General features: G+C 41.7%; 1 protein-coding gene across 4 annotated transcripts in view; it reads right to left on the minus strand.

Annotated features, from left to right (window-relative positions):
• Positions 1-1,127: 1,127 nt before the first annotated feature.
• The window catches only part of PRR14L (proline rich 14 like), a 76,290-nt gene continuing 51,547 nt past the window's right edge, over positions 1,128-25,870 (minus strand). For all 4 annotated transcript variants that reach the window (XM_012764004.3, XM_012763999.3, XM_075996713.1 and 1 more), the window contains 2 exons: positions 7,996-8,067; positions 1,128-5,572 (listed from right to left, as the gene is read on the minus strand). In XM_012764004.3, coding sequence (XP_012619458.2) covers positions 5,290-5,572; positions 7,996-8,067 — 355 coding nt within the window. In that variant the 3' untranslated portion in view covers positions 1,128-5,289. The remainder of the gene's footprint in view (positions 5,573-7,995; positions 8,068-25,870) is intronic.

Below are 25,870 nucleotides of genomic sequence, written 5' to 3' on the forward strand. Positions count from 1 at the left end.
GCAGTGGAGGTTTGAGAAAGATGTCATGAAAGACATACCTATGACCCTGGGAATTGAAGAACTAGGAATTTTCTAGAACACTTTTTAACAGAGAAGTCCCAGCACAAACTGCAGAAATGAGTTCTCTGTGACTGGAAGAGGGCAGGCCACCACAGAGAGGACTGCTAAAACAGTTGGGCCAGTCCTCTTACTCTCAGGAGGCCCTACAACGCTAAGATTCTGTGCTGGGAGAGGTTAGGGAGGCAACACCATCTTAATTGATAATTAGCCACTCTCTTTTAAAGAAAAGGCATGAGAGTACTCTTCCCCCAGTAACCATGAAACCTAACAAGCAGCAGCACCACCAGGCGGGATGCTCCCCAAACAGGAAAGACTGCATGGGTAGAATTCCTTGTGTTAGTTCTGAGGCCTAGAAGGGAAACTGGGCACTGTTGTTGCTCTGGGGAGAGGAAGAATGTCCTCGGGAATTATGCTTCTTCCTGGAGCACATCAGTGTGGTTTAGCTGTTTTCAGAGTCATTCTTTCACCAGTTTCCTTTGGTTACATAAAGAATTGAGAATCAGAAGATTGATTCTTCTAACTTCACGCACAGCTAGGAAGGATAGGTGATAAAAGATGAGACCTTTCCAAAAGAACGCTCCCCACTGTATTTATGCTTTCCCAAGTGGTCTTCTCAACAAGCTCTTGTTCCAAATACATTAATACATGAAACATATTTTGACCTGAACTGATTTTTGATTTCCCAGCTATGTGAGAACATAAGTCACATTACTGAAAAATCACACCTAAAATACTTGCTTAGCAACCCAATTGGATATGATTCAGATTTGAATGACTATTGGCTTTACCGAATACCAAATTCCCTCGTAAGAGACTTACCAACACTGAGTAAATGTAAAAAGCTCCACTGTAGGCTCTGAAGGCCACCCTAAAGGTGGAGTTCTACACATGTTCCGAACACAAGACGGTCTTCAGAAAATGGTGACCACTTTGGAAGGAATAGTGCTTGCTGTGATATGTAACTTTGGAATATTTACTAAAAAAACCCAAAAAACAAAAAACAACCCATGACATGTAAATTTTTAACTTATTACCATGCCATAAGAATGAAAGAATAGCCTTGAGCGTTATTTGAAAGGTTTTCAAAAAAATTTATTTTCATAAATTAACACACATAACAGTGGAAATTGTAGAGTCACAAACTACTGAACAGAAAAGGAACTGGAGGGGCATCAGGTATGCCAATGTTACCAAAAATGTACAAATTTCACTGAACTATTGACCATGATAATATATAAACACTTCAGGCAGCTATTTACTGGACCAGACCAGCCAAAGGAGATGCTGAGACCTCTCACCAAGAATCCAAATCCAATTCAGCACCAGAGAGGGGCTTGTGAAGACACACAATCGACAGGCATCAGATCTGAGAGCACGCTACGCTAGGATGGCAGGCTGAGCTGGGGCCTGCCTCCACTTCATGACTGAAATAGTGTCTGCTGCTCAATTTGTGGCTAGATGCAAATATTAAACAGTGATTTTCGCAAAATTCTCTCTCCCTATCCAGGTTCTTATATAACAAGTTCAGTTCTGGCAAGGAGGCCTTTCCTTACACGAATCCCGGAAAGGATACTCCACTCCTATGGCCAATTATTTATACTTTGGATACAGCCACCCACAAAATGTGGTTATCTGAGAGGTCCTTTCCATGAAACCAAAGGAAAAGCTTACAGAAACAGAACAAAACAAAGGAATTAAAGAAAGCACCAACTCCATACTCCCCTCTCCCACCCCCCAGGTAATGGCGGAAAAGTATCACTGCCTAAAAGTAGGTCTTTAGCAGATCTTAACGTACACGGTATTGATGATGGATGGCATGGGATCCCAGCCTGGAGATGGCGCGATGGCTCTGTGGCGTCAGGCCACACTGAAGCCTCGGATCTGCAGCCACAGCCCTACACCTTCCTTGCTGCTCATGGCCTGGCAGGTGAGGAATAAGCTGGGGGGAAGTATCATGCCCAGAGAGTGGGATCTGGGATTTACCTCAGGTGGGCTGTGGTGCCCATACAAAAGACCCTTTCAGGCAAAATTTGACAAAGTGTCATGATTTTCACAGCTCTTGGAGGAGCGCTGAGTTTGGGGATTCACAGCATGAGTTTCTGAGCTCTTCAGGCTCCAGGTAAGGCGACCGATACATGTCTTTTCACTGTACCTCCCTCAGCTGCAGCTCTCAGAGTAAAAAAGTGGACATAATCTGCTTTAACAGGTGATGAGGTACGTTCAAACTGATGGACAAATGAAGCTGGAAAGGAGACCAAAAGAAAAAAAAAAAGAAAGAAAAGAGGAGGTGGGAACATGGGGGAAGGACGGAAAAATTGCTAGAAACTGAAAGATGGAAAAAATCCATAGTTGAAAGTTTCAGTGAAAAGCTGATGGGCATAACCCTGATTGGACCTGAGATTTCTCCTCTCTTTCCCATGTTAAAAACACTAAACCTCCGGAGGTGAGTTATAGTTGAGTAAGTTGTAGTTTTAACTGCAACTTCTTGGAAACTGTACCAACTCCCACCCCAGAACCAGACCTCCCCAGCTCTGGGCAGGTGGTGTGCCAGCCACCGACTAACACCTCCCATTGTGGACCCTTCACAGCACTGCAGCTAAGCCAAGGTGAAAGTGGACATTAAGACAGGTGTGGCTGAGCTCAGCTAGAACCCCATGTATCAACTGCAGGTATGTAACTTCAAGTTTGCAGTGGGGCCCCCTTCTTAACTTTGGAGCAGGAGAAGGGCTCTAGCCAGAAAGGAGGCCGAGAATTTCAAAAACAGGCAGAGTTGGCCTTAGAGCAACTTCTCCCCTAGGTTCTGAGGACAAGGACAGAGCCCAGGTCTCTGTTTCCTCCAGTCCTCTGTTCCCAGATGCCCACATGCTAAAACCACTGCTCTTGGCCCTCTCAAGTGCCACGCCTGTAATGGGCAACATGAAACGGTATCCCTGTGAGGCTGATGATGCCGCAGCTGTGCCACCTTGACTGCGTCTGCGGGGGGCGTGGCTGCCACATCACTGCCTCCTCCACGCTGGCAATGGAGCTGGCAGACACGCTGCTGACTCACTGCTAGTCTGCAAGCTGTCCAGCAAGAGCTCCCTAAACACGTCTGGACAAGGACACAGTGGATTACTCACCCTGCCTCCTTAAGCAAAAAGACAGAAGTGTTTAGTGTCAAGGAACCCTGTCCCAGGAAGGGAGAGGTACTGAGGTGAAGCGTAGGTCGTGTCTATACAGTCTGGGCAAAGCAGATGGAGAATGGCAGAATCTGGTTAGCATCACTCTGAGCCAGTGTGGAAACATGGCTCTCTTCTAATCCTATTTGGCCATGGCCTTAGAAGCCTCCATGGGTGACCAGGTGTGTATTTCACTTGTCTCAATGCTATGTCTGAGGCAGCGGGCCTAGAAGATAGACATGGCACTTTTTTTTCTCCTACTCATGTCAGTTTTTCTGCTCCAGTGTGGCTTAGACTGTCGACCTGCAAAGGAAAGGCACATAGAGACCCCCACCCCCACCCCATCTCCCCACCCCCTAACAAATAGGGAAGCAAAGGAACCTATGAGAGAGTCAGCAACATTCCAGGACGGCACTGCCCACTCTTCTCTAACAGACTGACTTGAAAATGTGTGTGGAGCGCGAACAGTTCCCATCAGCAGCTGTTTCATGGCAGTTGCTCTTAGGATGGGAAGAGGTGACTAGTGTCCTGAGGCTGGCTTCAGCATCCCACTCACCAGCCAAGGAATGTTAATTCTCCACTTTTAAGTTTTGAGGGAGAGGGAGGGAGAGGGGGAGGGGTGAGAGGGGGTGTGAGAGAGAAACCCCAAGGCAAGAAGAGGAGGGGACTCAGGGTGAGGGCACTTGGGGCTTCAGTGGGAAAACAATGAGACCGTGGGGCGTGGTGGCCCACAGCAGCCCTCTGTCCACAGACTCCTGCAGGCACAAACCCACTCAGCTAACTGGCATTCGAAGACATTTCCAGTAGCTCTGACGCAGGAGCCCAGAGTGTAACGAGGTGCCCTCAAAGAAGGCTGGTCATGGAATTCTGTGATCCCTCTGCAAGGACACGTCACTGGGTCTGAAGCCCTACCCCAACTCTCCCCACTCTTGGAGCAGGCTGCTTGGACGGCTGCAGACACTCTGGGTCGGCTTATGTCACCGCCTGAGCCAATGCACCCAACTTTGTTACATACCACCATTTCAGATAAAAACCATTAAGACCACACCCAACCTTACTACTTTTTCCGTGATTGGGAGAGAAACCTGCTCTTGCTTTTGTCACTAAAATAAATACATGTATTTAGTGGGCAAGAATGAGAACCCAGATTAAAACAGTGCTCCCTCTAATGAGTCACGCTAGAAGCTGGAGATATGGAAGGGATTGGGTGAAACAAGTGAATGGGAAAATGTCTCTTCCATGCACCACTCAATTGGGTAAAATGCCTAGCATGTGTTAAGACATGTATTGTCTTTCTCCTTAATGTCTAAAAAAATTTTTTAAATCACATTTAAAGGCTCCAAACATGCAGCAATAATAATACAAAAAAAAAAGAGAGAGAGAGAAATAAACAAAATGAAAATCATCACCACTACAACATTAAAAAGTGCAACTTACTTCAAATGGGGCCTGGATGGGCTCCTCTGGCACTAGTGACCCACAGTCACAGAGGGGAGAAAACAATGGGAAAAGCCACACACATACACGCCACACACACAAACACTCCCACACACACTCACATCAACAGGCTCTGGACAGACAGACTCAAAGGATTAGAAAACACAATAGCTCATCTTTCTTCAACTACTGAAATGAGCTGGTGGGACCACGCAGGACAGGACGCCAGGTCCCCCCTCTCTAGGCCATGTTTCCAAATAATCTTGGTCTAGCACCACCGTAAACAAAGTGGAACTTTCATGTGGACGTGCAAATCCGGTGAGTCCTTGGAATCCTAGTGTTACTTAAGATATGCTGCTTCTTCCTCCTGTGGATGTCAGAGATGGAGAGGAGGAGGCTGGATGTCACTTGGGACCATTTCCAGGAGACAGGGAGCATTCCTGAGGTTCTATACTCAGCAGTAGAAGTAGAGGACCCTCCTTCACCAGTTCCAGAAAGGTTGCACCTTGAAATAGGTAAAAAATTCATCGACTGTGCATTTTGAGTGGTTTGGGCGGTAGGGCAAAATTAGGCAACCTCTTCCAAGGAGGTCCAAAATAAATCTAAAATTGAGATTCCCAAAATGAATTGGTTCTCAACAACCTGATGACTGTTCCTGTTCCTGTTCCTCTTCCTTGGCAAAGAAGGTCTCCAGTTCCATTAGTTTCTGTATCAAAAGAGCATCCAGTTCTTGACTCTGCAGAGCCGCCTTCTGGGCCCTCGTAAAGCTGCCTGCCACTTTCACTTTACCTCGAGCTCTCCTCTTTCGTGGGACTGTAAAATCCTGAAATTCTAGAACTCGCTTCCTCTTCTGTTGGCTGATTGAGATTAGTGTACCATTTCGTTCCTTCGGTTCCTCAAAGATGGTCTCTAAACACCTAAAGATGGAGCACAAAACAGAATCACCAACAGACTGAACCAGCTGGTCTCTGGGGTCACCTTCTTGTCAGCAGGGGCTGAAAGCGACTTGCACTAATAACTCCTTACAGCTAACTCTTTCCTGTGGCCACTCTGTTTGTGTGTGTCTGTGTGGGAGGACAAAAACCCCACATGTATGGTACATGAGCACAGTGAACAAATTCAAACTGGATGCAAGGTATACAATAAAAGTAAGATGAACCTCACAATAGGAGGCAACACCAATGACACTTTTGTGTATCCTCCCCAAAGTCATTCATACAGACATGCATGAATAAGCATATATTAATTAGCAAGGGTTGCTTCTTTTCTGTAAAGGGTCAGACAGTAAACATTTCAAACTCTGTGAGCCACACAGGTCTCTGTTACAAATTTTGCTTTGTTTTTCTTCTTGTTTTTAAAAGCAACCCTTTAAAACTGTGAAAACCATTCTTAGCTTATAAGCCATAAAATAAAAATGATCCGGCCGGGCGTGGTAGCTCACGCCTATAATCCTAGCACTCTGGGAGGCTGAGGCGGGCGGATTGCTCGAGGTCAGGAGTTCGAAACCAGCCTGAGCAAGAGCGAGACCCCATCTCTACTGTAAATAGAGAGAAATTAATTGGCCAACTAATATATATAGAAAAAATTAGCCGGGCATGGTGGCGCATGCCTGTAGTCCCAGCTACTAGGGAGGCGGAGGCAGGAGGATTGCTTGAGCCCAGGAGTTTGAGGTAGCTGTGAGCTAGGCTGATGCCATGGCACTCAGTCTAGCCTGGGCAACAAAGCGAGACTCTATCTCAAAAAAAAATAAAAAAATAAAAATGATCCACTGGCTGGATTTGGCCTGTAGTTTGCGGACCTACAACACACCCTCCATTTATTTCCCCACTCAGACAGTAGCAGACACTGTCCTCTAACTGTGCTTCTTTGACCTACTGGTAACCTTAAAGATTGTTCCAACTTAGTATACAGGTTTTATTGGCTGTACAAGTATTTCATTTTAAGGATGGACTATAATGAGAACACTAGTAATAGATATTTTATTCAAGTAGGTTTGCTTGTTTAAAAAAAAAAGAATGAAATATAATTTTAATTATAAATAAGAAAAATTTTAAAAAAAGAAGTATTTTAGGTTGTTTCCAACCCTTTTCTATTTTTCAGCAATGCTGCAGTGACATTTTAATAAGTGTGCATCTTAGAGCACACATACAAAATCCTAGGATAAAACTCTAAAACTCTCCTGCTATATCCTAGGCAAAAGAGGCATTTAATAAATGTTCACTGACCTGACTTGAATTCATACCCAAAGGAGGCTAAGTGAAACCCTTTCTGTATTTAGGTTGGTAATCATAGCTGAAGATCAATTATCAGTCCTGAAGAAGACAGCGTATTTGGTAAAAACACAAGTACAAACTAAAAGGAGACTACATTTTCTATATCTATCTAACCCAACACACATTTCTTGCCTATCTTACCACTGATCCCAATCAAGTGGAAACAAAAATACTAATTCCAGTTATATCTAAGAAAACACAACAGCTCATCTTTCCCCAATTACTGAATTGAGCCAGTGAGACCATATGGGAGAGGATGTCAGGTCCCCATCCCTAGGCCAGGTAGTTAGTAGAACTGAACCCAAACCCTTTTTTTCTCTTTTTTTAAGAAATGAGGTCTCACTCTATTGCCCAGGCTGGAGTACAGTGGCATACTCACAGCTCACTGCAACCATGAACTCTCAAGCAATCGTTCCCACCTCAGCCTGAGTAGCTGGGACTATAGGTACACATCACCATGCCTGGCTAGTTTTTTTTTTTTTTTTTTTTTTTAATAGAGACAGGATCTTGTTATGTTGCCCAGGCTGGTCACAAACTTCTGGCCTCAAGTGATCCTCCCATTTGGCCTTCTAAAGTGCTGGGATTACAGGCAAGAACCATGGCAACTGGCCCATAAACCCTTTCTGGGCAGGAGCTGGTGGCTCACGCCTGTAATCCTAGCACTCTGGGAGGCCGAGGCAGGCAGATTGCTCCAGGTCAGGAGTTCAAAACCAGCCTGAGCAAGGGCGAGACCCCGTCTCTACTATAAATAGAAAGAAATTAATTGGCCAACTAATATATATATATATATATATAGAAAAAATGAGCCAGGCATGGTGGCGCATGCCTGTAGTACCAGCTACATGGGAGGCTGAGGCAGCAGGATTGCTTGAGTCCAGGAGATTGAGGTTGCTGTGGGCTAGGCTGATGCCACAGCAACTCTAGCCTGGGCAACAGAGTGAGACTCTGTCTCAAAACAAACAAACAAACAAACACAACAAACCTTTCTAAAGGGAAAGGACTGGAGATTTACATACATCTTTTCAGAATTTTTTCCTCTCTTTTATTATCCAGCTGTATGCACCTACCTGTTTGCAGGAGGAGACTTATAATTCTTGTTGGTATATATTTCTTCTAAACTAAACTCCTTCTTCTTTAACCTGAAAAGAAAAAAAATAAGTTATTCATGCTCTCTTTGGAGAGAATATATTGGTTTCCCAATGCTATCCTTCCCTTTCTTTAGTTTCAACCTTTCTGTAGTAAGTTTCCAGGCTGCCAATCTTCAAATTTGTGAAATTTAATCTATTTATGCTTACTGAGGATGATATATTTGGATATATATATTATTTACAGCTTCTTTCTGTCCCACCTTTTCTTTTCTTTTGTTTTTTTAAGACAGGATCTCACTCTGTCACCCTGGGTAGAGTGCAATGGTATCATCATATCTCATTGCAACCTCAAACTCCTGGACTAAAGCAATCCTCTTGCCTCAGCCTCCCGAGTAGCTAGGACTATAGATACACACCACCATGCCCAGCTAATTTTTAAATTTTTTGTAGACATAGGGTCTCACGGTTATCCAGGCTGGTCTAGAACTTCTGGCCTCAAGCAATCCTCCCACCTTGGCCTCCTAAAGTGCTAGGACTGCAAGTATCAGCCACTGTGCCTGGCTTGTCTCAGTTTTTCAGCATTTCTTTTCCTTGGTTGATTGCTTCTTTTTCTTTTTTACTCCCCTCCACTGACATGGAAATTATACACTCTATCTAATCTATTATTTTAGTGGTTGGCAAGAATTTTAATGAGCCCATTTAACTTAAACTTAAGTGAATCAGTATTTTTACCCTTCTCACAATCAACACAGGTCCTTGTAACTTTTAACTCTGTTCAGGACTATCCTGACTTGCTATTAGTGTTCTATGTCTTGTTTCCTTTTTTTATTTTGAAATTTATTCGTTGGAAAAAGAAAAAAAGGGCCAGGCGAGGTGGCTCACACCTGTAATCTAGCACTCTGAGAGGCTGAGGTGGGTCTTGAGCTCAGGAGTTCGAGACCAGCAAGGGTGAGACCCTATCTCTACCAAAAATACAAAGAAGTTAATTGGACAGCTAAAAATATATAGAAAAAATTAGCCAGATGTGGTGGCATGTGCCTGTAGTCCCAGCTACTCAGGAGGCTGAGGCAGGAGGATCACCTGAGCCCAGGAGTTTGAGGTTGCTGTGAGCAAGGCTGATGCCACGGCACTCTAGCCCGGACAACAGAGTAAGACTCTGTCTCAAAAAAACAAACAAACAAACAAACAAAAAAACCCCAAGTCATTTGGCCTGTGGCTCCCCCAGGTCCAGTTCTTTGTTACATGCCCATAATGTCATTTAACACATTCTCTTGACCAAACATACAGGAAACACCATAGGAATTTCCTATAAACTGGTAGTTAAATGTAGAGGCACGAAAAGATTTAGGTGTTGGGTTTTTCTGGTAGGAAGACTTTCAGGTGGTGTCCCATACTTTCTTTTGTGGGACATAATTCTTTTTTGAGACAGTGTCTCACTTTGTTGCCTGGGCTAGAGTGCAGTGGTGTCACTGTAACTCACTGTAACCTCAGACTCTTGGTCTCAAGTGAACCTCCCACCTCAGCCTCCCAAAGTGCTAGGATTACTGGTGTGAGCCTCTGCACCTGGCCTATTATTTCTTTAGGGTTGAAAATGGTGGCAATCTATCACTTTTTCTTCATTCATTAGGTAGAATTCTACCTACAGAGAAACTTCATGCTCATCCATTGTTTGGGAACCCTGAGGTACAGTGTATATGGTACAAGCAGGCCATATGCTTGGTTCTTTCCCATTATTGACCAATTTCTGAAACAATGAATTTGTTCCCCAATATCCTTCAGAGATGGCCAATGTTTTGTTTTTTTTAAGTATCATTATAACTACTGGATATAAACATATTTGATATGCCTCTTATCATTCCTTTTCATGCTTAGCCTGTCTCATCTGTGGCCAGTGGGAATGTCTTCAGACTGGTTCCTGAATCCTTTTGACACAACCCTAGTAGTCTTTCAGAACTTTGCTACTTTCTTGTGTGAAAGATATACTCATCTTGTGTATGTCCTGCCGTAGAATTGTAATCATTCTCCAAGGAGCTCTGGTTCATATACCAGAAAATTCACCCATTTAAAATGTATAATTCATAAAAAATAAATAAACTATACAATTCAGTGGTTTTTAGGACATTCACAAGATTGTTCATTGATTACCACTATCACTGTCTAATCTAGAACACTTGTGTAACTCCAAAAAGAAACCTTGTACTTGGTAGCAGTCACTCTGACTCTCCCTTACTCTCTGCACCTGGTAACCACTAATCTACTTTCTGTGTCTAAAGTTTTGCCTATTCTAGACACTTCATGTAAATCAAATCATATAGTATGAGCCCTTTGAATCTGGCTTTTTTTAATTTAGCATACTGTTTATTTTTTATTTTTATTTTTTGAGACACAGTCTCACTCTGTTGCCTGGGCTAGAGTGCCATGGTGTCAGCCTAGCTCACAGCAACCACAAACTCCTGGGCTCAAGTGATCCTCCTGCCTAAGCCTCCCAAGTGGCTGGGACTACACGCATGTGCCACCATGCCCGGCTAATTTTTTTTCTATATATATTTTTTAGTTGGCCAATTAACTTCTTTCTATTTATAGTAGAGATGGGGTCTCACTCTTGCTCAGGCTGGTCTTGAACTCCTGACCTTGAGCGATCCGATCCTCCCACCTCGGCCTCCCAGATTGCTAGGATTACAGGTGTGAGCCACCGCACCCAGCCCTTAGCATAATGTTTAAATGGTTAAACCATGTTGTAGCACGTATCAGTATTCATTTCTTTTTATGGCTTGATAATATTCCCTTTTTATGGATATGCTATCCTTTCCTTATCCATTTATCAACTGATAACATTTAGGTTGTTTCTACTTTCTAACTATTATGAGAAATGCTGCTATGAACATTCATGTACAAGTTTTTGTGTGAATATATGTTTTCAATTCTCCTGGGTATACCTAGGAGAATGGCTGGGTCATATGGTAACTCTGTTTAAATTTTTGAGGATCTGCCAAACTGTTTCCCATAGTGGCTGTATCATTTTACATTACCACAAGCAAGGTTCCAATTTCTACACAACTTCACTACACTTTTATTTTTTTGAGACAAAGTTTTGCTCTGTTGCCTGGGCCAGAATGCCATGGTGTTAGGCTAGCTCACAGCAACCTCAAACTCTTGGACTCAAGCGATCCTTCTGCCTCAGCCTCCTGAGACTGGGACTACAAGCATGCACCACCATGCCCGGCTAATTTTTTCTATATATTTTTAGTTGTCCAGCTAGTTTATTTCTATTTTTAGTTGATACAGGGTCTCACTCTTGCTCAGGATGGTTTCGAACTCCTGACCTTGAGTGATCCACCCGCCTCGGCCTCCCAGAGTGCAAGGACTACAGGCGTGAGCTACCACAACTGGGCCACGCTTTCATTTTTGGGGGCCTAAGTTATAGCCATCCTAGTGAGTAGAAGTGGTATTTTACTGTGGTTTTGATTTGCAGTTCCCTCATGATTAATGATGGTGAGCATCTTTTCAAATGCTTGTTAGCCATTTGTCTATCTTCTTTGGAGAAATGTCTACTCAAATTTGTTGTCCGTTTAAAAAAATTGGGTTGTTACCTTTTCGTTCTTGAGTTGTAAGAGTTCTTTATATATTGTGGATACTAGATCCTTTTAGGTAAATGATTTGCAAATATTGTCTCCAGTTCCAAGGGTTATCTGTTATCTTTTTTTAAGACTTTTTTTTTGAGCAGTTTTAGGTGCACAGTGAAACTGAACAAAAAATAGAGTGTTTCCATATACCTCCTACTCCCCCACAGGAATAGCCTCCCCCACCAGTAACATCCCATACCACCAGAATGGTACAATTGCTACAATGGATGAACTGACAATGACACAGCATTATCACCCAAAGTCCCTAATTTACATTAGGGTTTACCCTTGGTGTTGCACGTTTTGACAAACGTATAATGACATGTACACATCATTACAGTATCAGACGGAATAGTTTTCACTGCTCTAAAAATTCTCCCACCTACTCATCCCTCCCTCTCTTCCAACCCTTGGCAACCACTGATTCTTTTACTGTCTTCACAGTTTTGCCTTTTCCAGAATGTCATATAGTTGAAATCACACAGTATATAGCTTATTCGGAGTAGCTTCTTTCACTCAGTAGTATGCATTTAAGATTTCTGCATGTCTTTTCATGGCTTGATAGCTAATTCCATTTCAGCACTGAATAATATTCCATTGTCTTAACTAATATACCACAGTTTGTTTATCCATTCACCCAATGCAGGGTATCTTGGTTGTGTTTACATTTTGGCAAATATGAATAAAGCTGCTATAAATATTTGTGTGAACATATGTTTTCAATTCATTTGGATAAATGCCAAGGAGTATGACTGCTGTATTATATGGTAAGAGTATGTTTAGCTTTTTAAGAAATTGCCAAACTGTCTTCCAAAATCGCTTTACCATTTTGCATTCTTACCAGCAATGAATGACAGTTCTTGTAGCTCCATATCCTTGCTAGCATTTAGTGTTGTACGCTGGATTTTGGTCACCCTAACAGGTGTGTAGTGTTATCTCCTTGCGGTATTAATCTCCAATTCCCTAGTGACATATGAAGTTAAGCATCTTTTCTCATACTAATTTGCCATCTGTATATCTTCTGTGTGTGTGTGTAGTTGCTATAGGTTGGTATTTTATTATACACTGACTAGAAAACATACACAGAGACAGAGAAATAACACAATTTGCGCACCTAGACATACAGACACTCCTGCCCTAACACAGTGAACACAACTCAGCTATGTGGATAATCCTAGCTATATAGAATCACCCAGACTTGGCACCTGAGACACATAGGTAGATACATTCTGATTCCAGAGAAATTAAATAATGGTCCCAGAGAAACAGAAAGATTTCTAAGTGACACAAACACAGCACAGACTCTCTGTACCATTCCCGATTTCTTCTTCTCCTTAAGACTTAGCCACCAGGCCGGGCATGGTGGCTCACACCTGTAATCCTAGTACTCTGGGAGGCTGAGGCAGGAGGATCACTTGAGCTCAGGAGTTGGAGACCAGCCTGAGCGAGAGTGAGACCCCGTCTCTCCTAAAAACAGAAATATTTAGCTGGGTGTTGCTGTGCATATCCAGTAGTCTGAGGTCGCAGTGAGCTATGATGACGCCATTGCACTCTAGCCTGGGCAACAGAGCGAGACTCTGTCTCAAAAAAAAAAAAAAAAAAAAAAAGACTTAGCCACCATCCCACATACCATATATTTTACTTATGTATCTATTTCTCCCTCCAAGCAGGCAGGGGTATTGATCATAGCTAAATCAACAGCACATAGTACAAAAAACCTCTTACACATATGGAAATAAATAAATGCTTATTGCAAGAATGGGAAAATGTATACATGCACTCGTATGCACACACACACAGCCATGCCCTGTGTGGTGGTGGGGGGGGATTTTTCCATTTATCCAAACTTGTTCACAAGCTCACATTCACTTACTTGGTCTGCACACAGTGAAGTGTTGCCTCCCCCATTCCAAATAGTAGTAGTAGTGTCTGTTGTCCCAAGGATCCTTTGCTGAACCCCTGGGCAAGAAGGCTCACACTTCAGAACCTTCACTGTGCACAAAGCTCAACTGCACAATGAGGGCTCTGGCCTCGTGTCTCCAAGGCAACCTGCTAATAGTGCTCACCAACACCCCAGGGCCCAAGAGTCAGGAGCCTGACATGCTCCAGCCTCCCATTAGGGCTGATTTAGGTTTCTCCCAGGAAAGGGGCCCGAATTCCCTGACATCTCAGGGAGTTTTGTTGGTTCTTCTGGTTTCCACCTGAAGCTTGGTACTGAGAATGTCTTTCCCTTGTTCTACCTTTTTCTCTTGTAGTTTCTTCTTTTTAAAAATTTTTTTTAATTCAGCATATTATAGGGGTACAAAGTTTGGGTTACATATATTGCCTTTGCTCCGCCTGAGGGTGTCCATCCCCCAGACGGTGCACGCCACACCCATTAAGTGTGAATATACCCATCCCCTTCTCCCTTCTCCCACCTGCCCGACACCTGATGAATGTTACTACTGTATGTGCACGTAAGTGTTGATAAGTTAATACCAATTTGGTGGTGAGTACCATTTTTGTGATATGTCACTTAGATAGAGCTGGAATAGAATGGGCTCCAGCTCTATCCACGATAATACAAGAGGTGCTAGATCACCATTGTTTTTTGTGGCTGCGTAGAAAAAGAAAACTCCATTAAAAAGTGGGCACAGGACATGGTTTCTTCTTATGTTTGCATCCAACCCTGTCATCCCTGGGTTGGCTCCCTCCGTCAGCCATGCAGCCCTTCATGATCTGTTGTCAGAGCCCCCAGTACATCTGCTGAATGCCTTCAGAGGAAGGTGGATGCTTCTTAAACTCTGACTTCACATCTCCTGGCAACAGGCAGGGATGTTCTGCAACCAAGGAACCAACTGCAAGCCCTGCCATCTGTATATCTTCTTTGGTGAGGTGTCTGTCTCTTGCCAACTTTAAAATTGAGTTCTTCATTTTAAGAGTTCTTTGTATATTTTAGATAATAGTTCTTTTTTTTTGAGACAGAGTCTCACTTTGTTGCCCAGGCTAGAGTGAGTGCCGTGGCGTCAGCCTAGCTCACAGCAACCTCAAACTCCTGGGCTCAAGCAATCCTCCTGCCTCAGCCTCCCGAGTAGCTGGGACTACAGGCATGTGCCACCATGCCCGGCTAATTGTTTCTATATATATATATATATATATTAGTTGGCCAATTAATTTCTTTCTAATTTTATAGTAGAGACAGGGTCTTGCTCTTGCTCAGGCTGGTTTCCAACTCCTGACCTCGAGCAATCCGCCCACCTCTGCCTCCCAGAGTGCTAGGATTACAGGCGTGAGCCACTGCACCCGGCCAGGATAATAGTTCTTAATCAGACATATCTTGTAACTATTTCTCCCAGTCTGTGCTTGTCTTTTCATTCTGTTGATGGGGTATCTTTTTGCTTTCTTGACAGTATCCTTTGATTAACAATGAATAACAAAAGTTTTAATTTTGATGAAGCCCCATTTGTTTTTTCCCTTTGCTGCTCATGCTTTGGATGTCACATCTAAGAAACCACCCCTATGCAGATTTACACTCATGTTTTCTTCTAGATTTTTTTAGTTCATGCTCTTATATCTAGGTCTTTGATCCATCTGAGTTATTTTTTTGTACAGCAGTCCTCACTTATCCGTGGGGGAATATGTTCCAAGACCTTCAGTGGATGCTTGAAACTTCGAGTAATATGGAACTCAATTCCCATCAATTGGAATGTCTTCTACCCACAAATTTAATGCCTTTTCCATCTTAACTGAGCATGTATAACTGAGGCTGTAACTTTCTCAGCTTGAGCTATGACAGCAAAACTAGCACAACTTTCTTTTTTCTCCTTCACGATTTCACAGACAGATGATGCATTCTCACTGTAGATCTTAGCAACCTCAGCATATGATTTTTTTATTCTTTATTAAGTCAAGAACTTTCACTTTTTCACTTAAAGGAAGTATTCAATGGCTTCTCTTTGGCATATCTGAATTGCCAGCATAACTACTCTTGGGCTTTGGGGCCATTATTCAGTAAAAAATAAAAGTTACTTGAACATAGCACTGTGATATCACAATAATCGATCAGATAACTAAGACGGTTAACTAGTGACTAATGGGCAGGTAGCAAAGACAGTGTGAATCCACTGGACAAAGGGATGATTCACATCTGTCTTCAGCAGGATGCAGTGAGACTTCATCATGGTAGTCAGAATGGCATGCAATTTCAAACTTATGAAATGTTATTTCTGGAATTTTCCATTTAATATTTTTGGGCTGCAGTGATCTGTGGGTAACTGAAACCTCAGATGGGAGAACTACTGCGTAAGGGTATCCACTTTTGCATGTGGCTATCCAGTCATCCTGGCACTATTTGTTGAAAAGACTATTCTTTTGCCATTGAATGGTCTTGGTACTTTTGTTGAAATCAACTGACCTTAGATATGTATTTCTGGACTCTCAATTCTATTCCATTGATTTATAAGGCTATTCTTATATATATGCCAACACCATAGTGAATTGTTTACTGTAGCTTTGCAGTAATTTTTCATGTGTGATTTCTTTCTTTCTTTTTTTGAGACAGAGTCATGCTTTGTTGCCCAGGCTAGAGTGAGTGCTATGGCGTCAGCCTACCTCACAGCAACCTCAAACTCCTGGGCTCAAGCGATCCTACTGCCTCAGCCTCCCGAGTAGCTGGGACTACAGGTATGCGCCACCATGCCCAGCTAGTTTTTTCTATATATATTAGTTGGCCAATTAATTTTTCTATTTTTTAATAGTAGAGACGGGGTCTCGCTCAGGCTGGTTTTGAACTCCTGACCTTGAGTAATCTGCCCGCCTTGGCCTCCCAGAGTGCTAGGATTACAGGTGTGAGCCACCGCGCCCGGCCCATGTGTGATTTATTTCAGTAAAATATATAAAACATAAAATTTACCATTTTAACTCTTTTTAACTGTTCATGTGTAAGTTTCAAAATGGGGAAATGTGAACCTTCCACTTCCAGGCTAGAGTGCCGTGGCATCAGCCTAGCTCATGGCAACCTCAAACTCCTGGGCTTAAGTGATTCTACTGCCTCAGCCTCCAGAGTAGCTGAGACTACTGGCATGCATCACCTAGCTGGCATGCCCAGCTAATTTTTTCTATATATTTTTTTTTTTTTTTTTTGAGACAGAGTCTCACTTTGTTGCCCAGGCTAGAGTGAGTGCCGTGGCGTCAGCCTGGCTCACAGCAACCTCAATCTCCTGGGCTCAGCGATCCTACTGCCTCAGCCTCCCAAGTAGCTGGGACTACAGGCATGCGCCACCATGCCCGGCTAATTTTTTTTTGTATATATATATTTTTAGTTGGTCAATTAATTTCTTTCTATTTTTGGTAGAGACGGGGTCTCGCTTAGGCTGGTTTTGAACTCCTGACCTTGAGCGATCCGCCCGCCTCGGCCTCCCAAAGTGCTAGGATAACAGGCGTGAGCCACCGCGCCCGGCCTAATTTTTTCTATATATTTTTTAGTTGGCCAATTAATTTCTTTCTACTTTTAGTAGAGACTGGGTCTTGCTCTTGCTCAGGCTGGTTTTGAACTCCTGACCTTGAGTGATCCACCCGCCTGGGCCTCCCAGAGAACTAGGATTACAGGTGTGAACCACTGTGCCTGGCCGGTTGTTCTTTTCTCAAGATTGTTTTAACTGGTTGGGTGTGGTGGCTCATGCCTGTTGTCCTAGCACGCTGGGAAGCCAAGCTGGGAGGATTCCTTAAGGTCAGGAGCTCAAGACCAGCCTAAGCAAGAGTGAGATCCCATCTCTACCAAAAATAGAAAAATCAGCTGGGAGTGGTTATAGGCACCTGTAGTCCCAGCTACTTGGGAGGCTGAGGCAGGAGGATTGCTTTATTAAGGTTTTATTTTGATTACTCTATATTTTTAGAAATTCTATATAGTTCCATTTCAAATCTATTTGGTTATTTATTTATTTTTTTTGAGACAGAGTCTCAAAAAAGACAGAGTCTCTGTTGCCCCGGCTAGAGTGCTGTGGTGTCAGCCTAGCTGACAGCAACCTCAAACTCCTGGGCTCAAGCCGTCCTTCTGCTTCAGCCTCCCAAGTAGCTGGGACTACAGGCATGAACCACCATGTCCGGCTAATTTTTTCTATTTTTGGTAGAGATGAGGTCTCGCTCTTGCTCAGGCTGGTCTCAAACTCCTGAGCTCAAACAATCCGTCCACCTCAGCCTTCCAGAGTGCTAGGATTACAGGCATGAGCCACTGCACCCAACACATTTGGTTATTTTGCGGGGTATCTTGCTCTATTATTCATATTTTCAATCTATATGTATTTTTTAAACATACCATATTCTTCTCCCATTCTTCTTCCAGTATCTGAAGTCTTTTCAGATTTGACTTGTTATCTCTGATTTCCGTTGGCATTTATGCATGCAACCTGGTTCCCCTCCACCTTATTTACTTTACTCTGAGTTGTTTCACAGTCCACTCACTTTTATTTAAGGTCAGATTTGGAGGTGGTTTCCTCAACAAACTGTGTGTTTCTTCCAGGAGCTTGTGTGCACTACTGACTTGGGACCACTGTAAAGTATTATCTTCAGCTTAAAGCTTTTTTTCAATCTACCCAGGTAGCATGAATTCAGGCTGCAAATCCACAGGAAGGCCAGCCTTTGGCTATTAATTCTCAAGGGAAAATCCTTTTCCTCCACCCAGTGCCAGGATTTGGGGAAGGTAATTTCCTTTGTTGTCCTCTTGAGTGTTGAGGAGGGAGGGTTACACAGGGTTAATTTTGGTTCATCTTCATACTGAGGTTATAGTCCCTTGGGAGGAGGTGTCAATTTAATGTGCATGTGTGTGTTTTGTATTAGGCTTTCATTATGGTAAGGTCATACATTTCATCTCTTGTCACCCATAAGGCCAATGAAAATTTAACTTCAATGTAACCCTGATTTTGTAAATGCCCTCAATGCAAAAGTTGGTTTTAATGCTCACTTATCTCTCTTCTCTCTGGATTGCTACTTTCATTTAGTTTTTGGTTTCTGAGAATTCTTTATTCTCCCAACAATTTACTGAGGTATTTAAATACTAATACTTTGCAAACACTGTTATTGGTTTTTAAAGGGAAAGGTAGCGCGGTAACACATCTACCACACTGCTAAACAGAAGTCCTAGTACCTCACTTCTACCCTATATATTCCTAAAGTCACAAGGATTAATGGTGAAATGAGAAATGAAGTAGAAGGTCACTGATGTAAAGGTTTTGAACCTCATCAGGCATTTGGGATAAGTTCAAATTGAGTTCTTGAGAAACTATGCCTCTCCTTTTATAAATGTTTATGTAAGACCTGACTGCACCTCTGTCACTAACTGGCTTTATGACAAATTATGGGGATTGAATCTCCAAGATTAATCTGGTCATGCCATTTTATAATGAAACTGTGGCAGAAATTTAGATGAATCACCTAAAGTTAATGCACTTTACACTATGAAGAAGCAGCTCTTTCATTCAGAGCTTTCACTAAATACTGCATGAGGCATAGTTTTGATGCTGAGATGTGCTGATATAACTAAGCAGGATATAGCAATAATTTTTTATGGCACCTGTTTTCTTTTCTTTTTTTTTTTTTGAGACAGAGTCTCACTCTCTTGCCTGGGCTAGAGTGCTGTGGCATCAGCCTAGCTCCCAGCAACCTCCAACTCCTGGGCTCAAGTGATCCACCTGCCTCAGCCTCCTGGGTAACTGGAACTACAGGGATGCACCACTATCCCTGGCTACTTTTTTCTATTTTTAGTTGTTTGGCTAATTTCTTTCTATTTTTAGTAGAGATGGGGTCTTGCTCTTGCTCAGGTTGGTCTCAAACTCCTGAGCTCAAGCAATCCTCTTGCGTTGGTCTCCCAGAGTGCTAGGATTACAGGCATGAGTCGCCGCGCCTGGTCAGTACCTGTTTTCTGGCCTAGGAAATGAACAGGAACACTAAATCCCTGGGATGACCAAATTGCTTGGGTGACAATAGTTTTTATAGTCTGAGCTAGAAAGAAGAAATCTATAAATAAGGTCCAAGACAAAATATCAGGCATTTTCTAGCACTCTGGGAGGACCAGGCGGGCGGATTGCTCAAAGTCAGGAGTTCCAAACCAGCATGGACAAGAGCGAGACCCCGTCTCTACTAAAAATAGAAAGAAATTAATTGGCCAACTAAAAATATATAGATAGAAAAAATTAGCCGGGCATGGTGGTGCATGCCTGTAGTCCCAGCTACTCGGGAGGCTGAGGCAGAAGGATTGCTTGAGCCCAGGAGTTTGAGGTTGCTGTGAGCTAGGCTGATGCCACGGCACTCACTCTAGCCTGGGCAACAAAGTGAGACTCTGTCTCTCTCTCACACACACACTGCCTGGGCAACAAAGTGAGACTCTGTCACACACATACACAAACAAATCAGGCATTTGGGGCCAGTTCAAATTCAGTTTTTGAGGAACTATGTCTCTCCTTTATAAATGCTTATGGAAGACCCGACTGCAGAAATTATTTATATAAAACACAGAAATCTAGAAATTTTTTCCCCTATTTTAAGAAAGGGGTCTTGCTAGATTGCCCAGGTTAGTGTTGAACTCCTGGGCTCAAGTGATCCTCCTGCCTTGGCCACTGGAGTACCTGCGACTACAGGTGCACGCCATTATACCTAGTTTAAGAGATTATTTCCCTGAAACTCCTATTTTATACAAATAGTAGCATCATATAGACAGCACTATCATCTTAGACCACTATCAACACTGGTATACAAATACAAACCATTCTGGTATACAAAGAACTGAATCTTTTTTTTTCTTTTTTTAAAGACTGCATGACATTTTATTCTTTTGATAAAACCCTTCAAATAAGAATGTGCTATTATTTACTTATCAAATGTTGTGTCTTTGCCAATTTGACAAGTGGAAGGTAATAGTAACAGAATAGTTTTTAATTTGTGGTTCTCTCTCTACTCATGAGAATGATCATTTTTTCCTTATGTTTAAGACCCATTTGTATTTCCTGAATGGACCATTTATTTATATCCTTTGCCTATTTTTCTATTAAGATTTTCACTTTTTTCCTTATTAATATTTAGAAGCTATGTGCATATGAGTATATAGAAATTAGTCCTTTGGGATGCAAATTTATGTTCTGACTTTGCTTTTGGTATTCTTTTCCCCCAGCATAAGTTCTTCATTTTTATGTGACATAGTTTTCAATATTTTATTTTATGCCTTCTGTATTTGTAGTATAGTTAGCCATTTTGGTTAGAAATTTCCTATGGTTTCCTCAAGTATTCTTAGTTTGATTTGTCTACATTTATATGTGATTCATTTGGAATTTACTCTGGTGAAAGGTAAAAGGTATAGATCCAACTTTATTACTCTGAAATGGCTACCCAATTATTCCAGCAGCAATTTACTGAATAATCCATCTCTCCATCATTGATTTGAGAGGACGCCTTTGCCACACACAAAATTTCTCTGTGTGCACTCCGGGCTGTGGTGCCAGCGAGGGTCAGGGGTAGAATAAAAAAATCTCTCTATGTATTTCTATTTCTATACTTTCTATTCTGTTTTACCAATTTATATATTTATGCTCTGGCTCATTACTGAGAATTTATATTTTAATATCTCTTAGGGCTAGTAATCTTATTTCACTCCTTCTCCAAGTTTTCCTGGCTATTCTCTGTCTTTATTTTTTCATCTGAAATTTGTGATTGTGTTAAAACACATACCTTTCCATTTATTCAAATCTGTTCTTAAAAAGAACAGCTCTTGGTTAAGTGAACAATGTGTTCAACTTTTACTGTTCACTGGAATGTGCCAATCATCAAATTATTGCTTCTCAATTTGACCTTTAGTTCCTGCTCAGTGATAATGGAATCTTGGGTCCCTTAATAATTTCTCCTTTACTGTGAGTTTCATGCTAAGCTTTATCAGTAGAAGGTGCTGGAGGAACAATGCAGGAGGTAGGGAGATTCTCTTCCTGGTTTGGTGAGCCTATTTATTTATTTATTTATTTAATCGAGACAGGGTCTCTGTTACCCAGACTAGAGTGCAGTGGTGGCATCATAGCTCACTGCAGTCTCAAATTCCTGGGGTTAAGCAATCCTCCTGCCTCAGCCTCCCAAGTAGCTGGGTCTACAGGTATATACTACCATGCCCAGCTAATTTTTTATTATTTTTTTTGTAGAGATGGGGTCTCGCTATGCTGTCTAGGCTGGTCTCAAACTCCTGGCCTCAAGCAATCCTCCTGCCTCAGCCTCCAAAGTGCTGGGATTAGAGGTGTGAGCTACCTCACCCAGCCTAGGTGAGCTTTTGTTCTTGCTCTAGCAGCACAGTTCATCAGTGATGTGTGCATGTAGGAGTGTCTGGAGGGGGGCATCTGGAGGGGCCTTGCCCTAGCTATGGGGCTAGAACATGTAGTCTGTCAGTGACCTTGCAGATAGCACAGTGACCACCTTGCTATAGGCTTCCCAACACAGGTAGGGCACCTAAGGCCTTACATTCTTAGTGGCACCCTGATTCCCAAGTTTTGTTTTCCGTGGCCCTCCTGAAGCAAATATCACATGCTGTAGGCCTTGCATCACAGCAGTGCCCCAACACCCTCCACGTGCCTACACACCGGCCTTAGCTTGTCTGTGCTCCGGAAGGTTGCTATTCTTTCCTGCTTGCCCAGCTCTGGCTTCTGCATCACAGCGATCCAATGGGCAGCAACCATACCTTTTCCAACAAAGTCTCAAGTCCAACCATGGGGAGGTGGTATCCCTTCCAAGTTTGTCCTTCCTTGGATACTCTCCTTTAGCCATAGCGTATCTACCAGCATTCTCTTTACATTTATGGCTACTCTCCTATCATAGTTTAACACTATATTAAGCTTCTACGCTTTAAAATACTGTGTGGTTTCTGTCTCCTGACTGGACAACAGATACATGATACTACAGTAAACACCCAAAAAGCTAAATTATATTGCTATTATATACCCTAGACCAATGGTCTTTACACTAGTGTACCAAAGACTTTCCACAGAGTATACAAGAACCCAGCTTTAGGGGAATCTATCTCTCAATCTTTAATTTCTAAAAGCGATACGTCTGAGAAGTTTCCTGAATGTTTTTGCAAGTTTCCCCATTTCCACAAATTCAGTCCCTATCCATCCTGAATTCTACTTTCATGTATGAATCAAATCACTGATCTTGTTAAGCCCTCTTCAGTGATCAATGGAATCACTATAAACCTGTCTTGGACTTGTTTTCCCCATCTTATACATAGTTCCATTAAAAGAGAAGAGTGGTTTCAGACATAGGGTTTTTAGGATAGCATCAGGATATTCTAATTTCAGGTATCTTGTAAAAAGGGTTGCCAGAGTGACTTTGCCTCATTCATCCCGATTATCATCAAATAATGCTGGCTTAGGAAAGAGAGCTTCAAACGTTAAAAATACTTTGTTCATGTATTTAATTGTACACAATTTTTTAAAGCTATTCTTAAGTTTCATTATCAACAGAATGCCATCAATTAAAAAGAAAAGTTCCATTTTCCTGCAGTTCATGTGTAGCATGAAAAAAACAGTTCCACTCAACACTTGATTTAAAAAATATATATGAAATATATAAAACAAATGTTTATCAGATATTTGAAGATGTGCATAAAATCCACATATAAAACTTTAACCAACTGCCTTCAGTTAAGGAATAAAATATATCAAACCATAAAATGGAATATTTAATTCAATTAGCCAATCCTCATGTCATCTTATAAAATGTTATAATTTCTACTTCTGTTAACAGCAACAAAAATTCTACAGTGAGCTGCCATCCCAATTGGTCTATCGCAATACATATTTCTCCTATATTAAAGATGGAAGCAATAATAAAACTTAAATTAATGGATTTTGTTCTGATTTTTTACATGATTCTTAATCATTATTAAAAGTCTAATGAGGGGGGGGCGGGTATATACATACATAATGAGTGAGATGTGCACCATCTGGGGATGGTCATGATGGAGACTCAGACTTTTGGGGGGAGGGGGGGAAATGGGCATTTATTCAAACCTTAAAATCTGTACCCCTATAATATGCTGGAAAAAAAAAGAAAAAAAAGAAAAAAAAAAGTCTAATGAGAGCTTGATTCATGTATGCATATACATTTACTAAGGAGTAACATTGCATTCTATAGTCCTCACTTCATAACTTATAAGTTTAATAATTATAATTTATTATAATTAATTATTATAATTCATTATAATTTATTATAATTCAGTAATGAGAAATAGAATTATCATGCTGTTTTAATAATGTACAGGTTGAGCACCCATAATCCAAATATCCAAAATTTGAAATGCTCCAAAATTTGAAACTTTTTGAGTGCCGACATGATGCTCAAAGGTCATGCTCAAGGGAAATGCTCATTGGAGCATTTTGGATTTTCAGATAAGGGATGCTCAACTGCTGAGTATAATGCAAATATTCCAAAACCTGAAAAAATCCAATGCCTGAAATACTTCTGTTCCCAAGCATTTTGGATAAGGGATACTCAACCTGTATTATTAAAATGTATAATTATATTACTGATACATAATTTTAATTTTGACTTCATGGCTTTTAGAAATCTACCTTACAAGGTGTGCTCCATAATTTATTTTTCAGTGCTCTGTATCATTTTCTTCAAAGTATACATTAACACATTTATTTGAATTGTAAAACAGAAAAGTTAGGAAGTAACTTTTTGGTTGATAGGTTTGAATAATAAACTGCTTTTGCCAATTAAATGCCAAGTATCTTCCATAAATTTAATGCACTAAAATCTGTAACTTCAAGGTTTTTTTGGATAAAAGTACATTTGGGGCTGGGCGTGGTAGCTCATGCCTGTAATCCTAGCACTCTGGGAGGCTGAGGCGGGCGGATCGTTTGAGCTCAGGAGTTTGAGACTAGCCTGAGACATAGCGAGACCCCATCTCTACCAAAAACAGAAAAAATTAGCCGGGCATGGTGGCGCATGCCTGTAGTTCCAACTATCTGGGAGGCTTAGGCAGTAGGATCGCTTGAGCCCAGGAGTTAGAGGTTGCTGTGAGCTAGGTTGACGCCGGGGCAACGGAGTAAGAATCTGTCTCAAAAAAAAAAAAAAAGTACATTTGGGCCAGGCAAAGTGGCTCATGCCTGTAATACTATCACTTTGGCAGATCAAGGCAGGAGGATTGCTTGAGGCCATGAGTTCAAGACCAGCCTGAGCAAGAGTGAGACCATGTCTCTACAAAAAAATGAAAAATTAGCTGGGCATGGTGGTATGTGCATGTAGTTCCAGCTACTAGGGAGGCTGGGGCAGGATTGCTTGAACCTAGGAGTTTGAGGTTGCAGTGAGCTATGATGGCACCACTGTACTCTAGCCTGGGCAACAGAGCAAGACCATGTCTCAGGAAAAAAAAAAAAGAAGTACATTTGAATAAAAGCATTTTATCAAAAGATATCATGTGTTTAGGCAAAGATTTATTTTAAAATCTTATTTTTTTCAACCCCCTTTCAGTAAATTGGAATGAATATAGTACCTCTAAGTACAAGAGTAACTACAGTATCAGGCATTTGACACTTATTGGACTTTTTTGGTGCCCTTCCCAAACTCTGTGACCGGTAACTGCCTCTACTGCTTGGGTAACAGAACCTTTGTGATTCAGTGCTTTTCAATCTTTGCTTTCATTAAATATAAATGAAACATATTAAATATATTATCATTAAATATAATGAAAGCATATAACTTCAAAGCTGAAAGTGAATGACTTTACTATATTAAAACCGTTTCCTCTCTAAACTACTTATTTATATAAACAAGGTTCTTCAGATGTACAAATGCAAGACAAAATACGATCAATATTGAATCTTATTTGCTCTAATAATAAGTACTATTTAATCTAAGATATCTGAAATTATTTATAAAATTTCTCTTTCTCTATTTTTATTATTATTTTTTGAGACAGAGTCTCGCTTTGTTGCTCAGGCTAGAGTGAGTGCTGTGGCATCAGTCTAGCTCACAGCAATCTCAAATTCCTGGGCTCAAGCAATGCTGCTGCCTCAGTCTCCAGAGTAGCTGGGACTATAGGCATGTGCCACCATGCCTGGCTAATTTTTTCTATATATATTAGTTGGCCAATTAATTTCTTTCTATTTTTATAGTAGAGACGGGGGTCTGGCTCTTGCTCAGGCTGGTTTCGAACTCCTGACCTCGAGCAACCCGCCCGCCTAGGCCTCCCAGAGTGCTAGGATTATAGGCATGAGCCA

Source organism: Microcebus murinus, chromosome 22, assembly GCF_040939455.1.
Source record: "Microcebus murinus isolate Inina chromosome 22, M.murinus_Inina_mat1.0, whole genome shotgun sequence".
NCBI lineage: Eukaryota > Metazoa > Chordata > Mammalia > Primates > Cheirogaleidae > Microcebus > Microcebus murinus.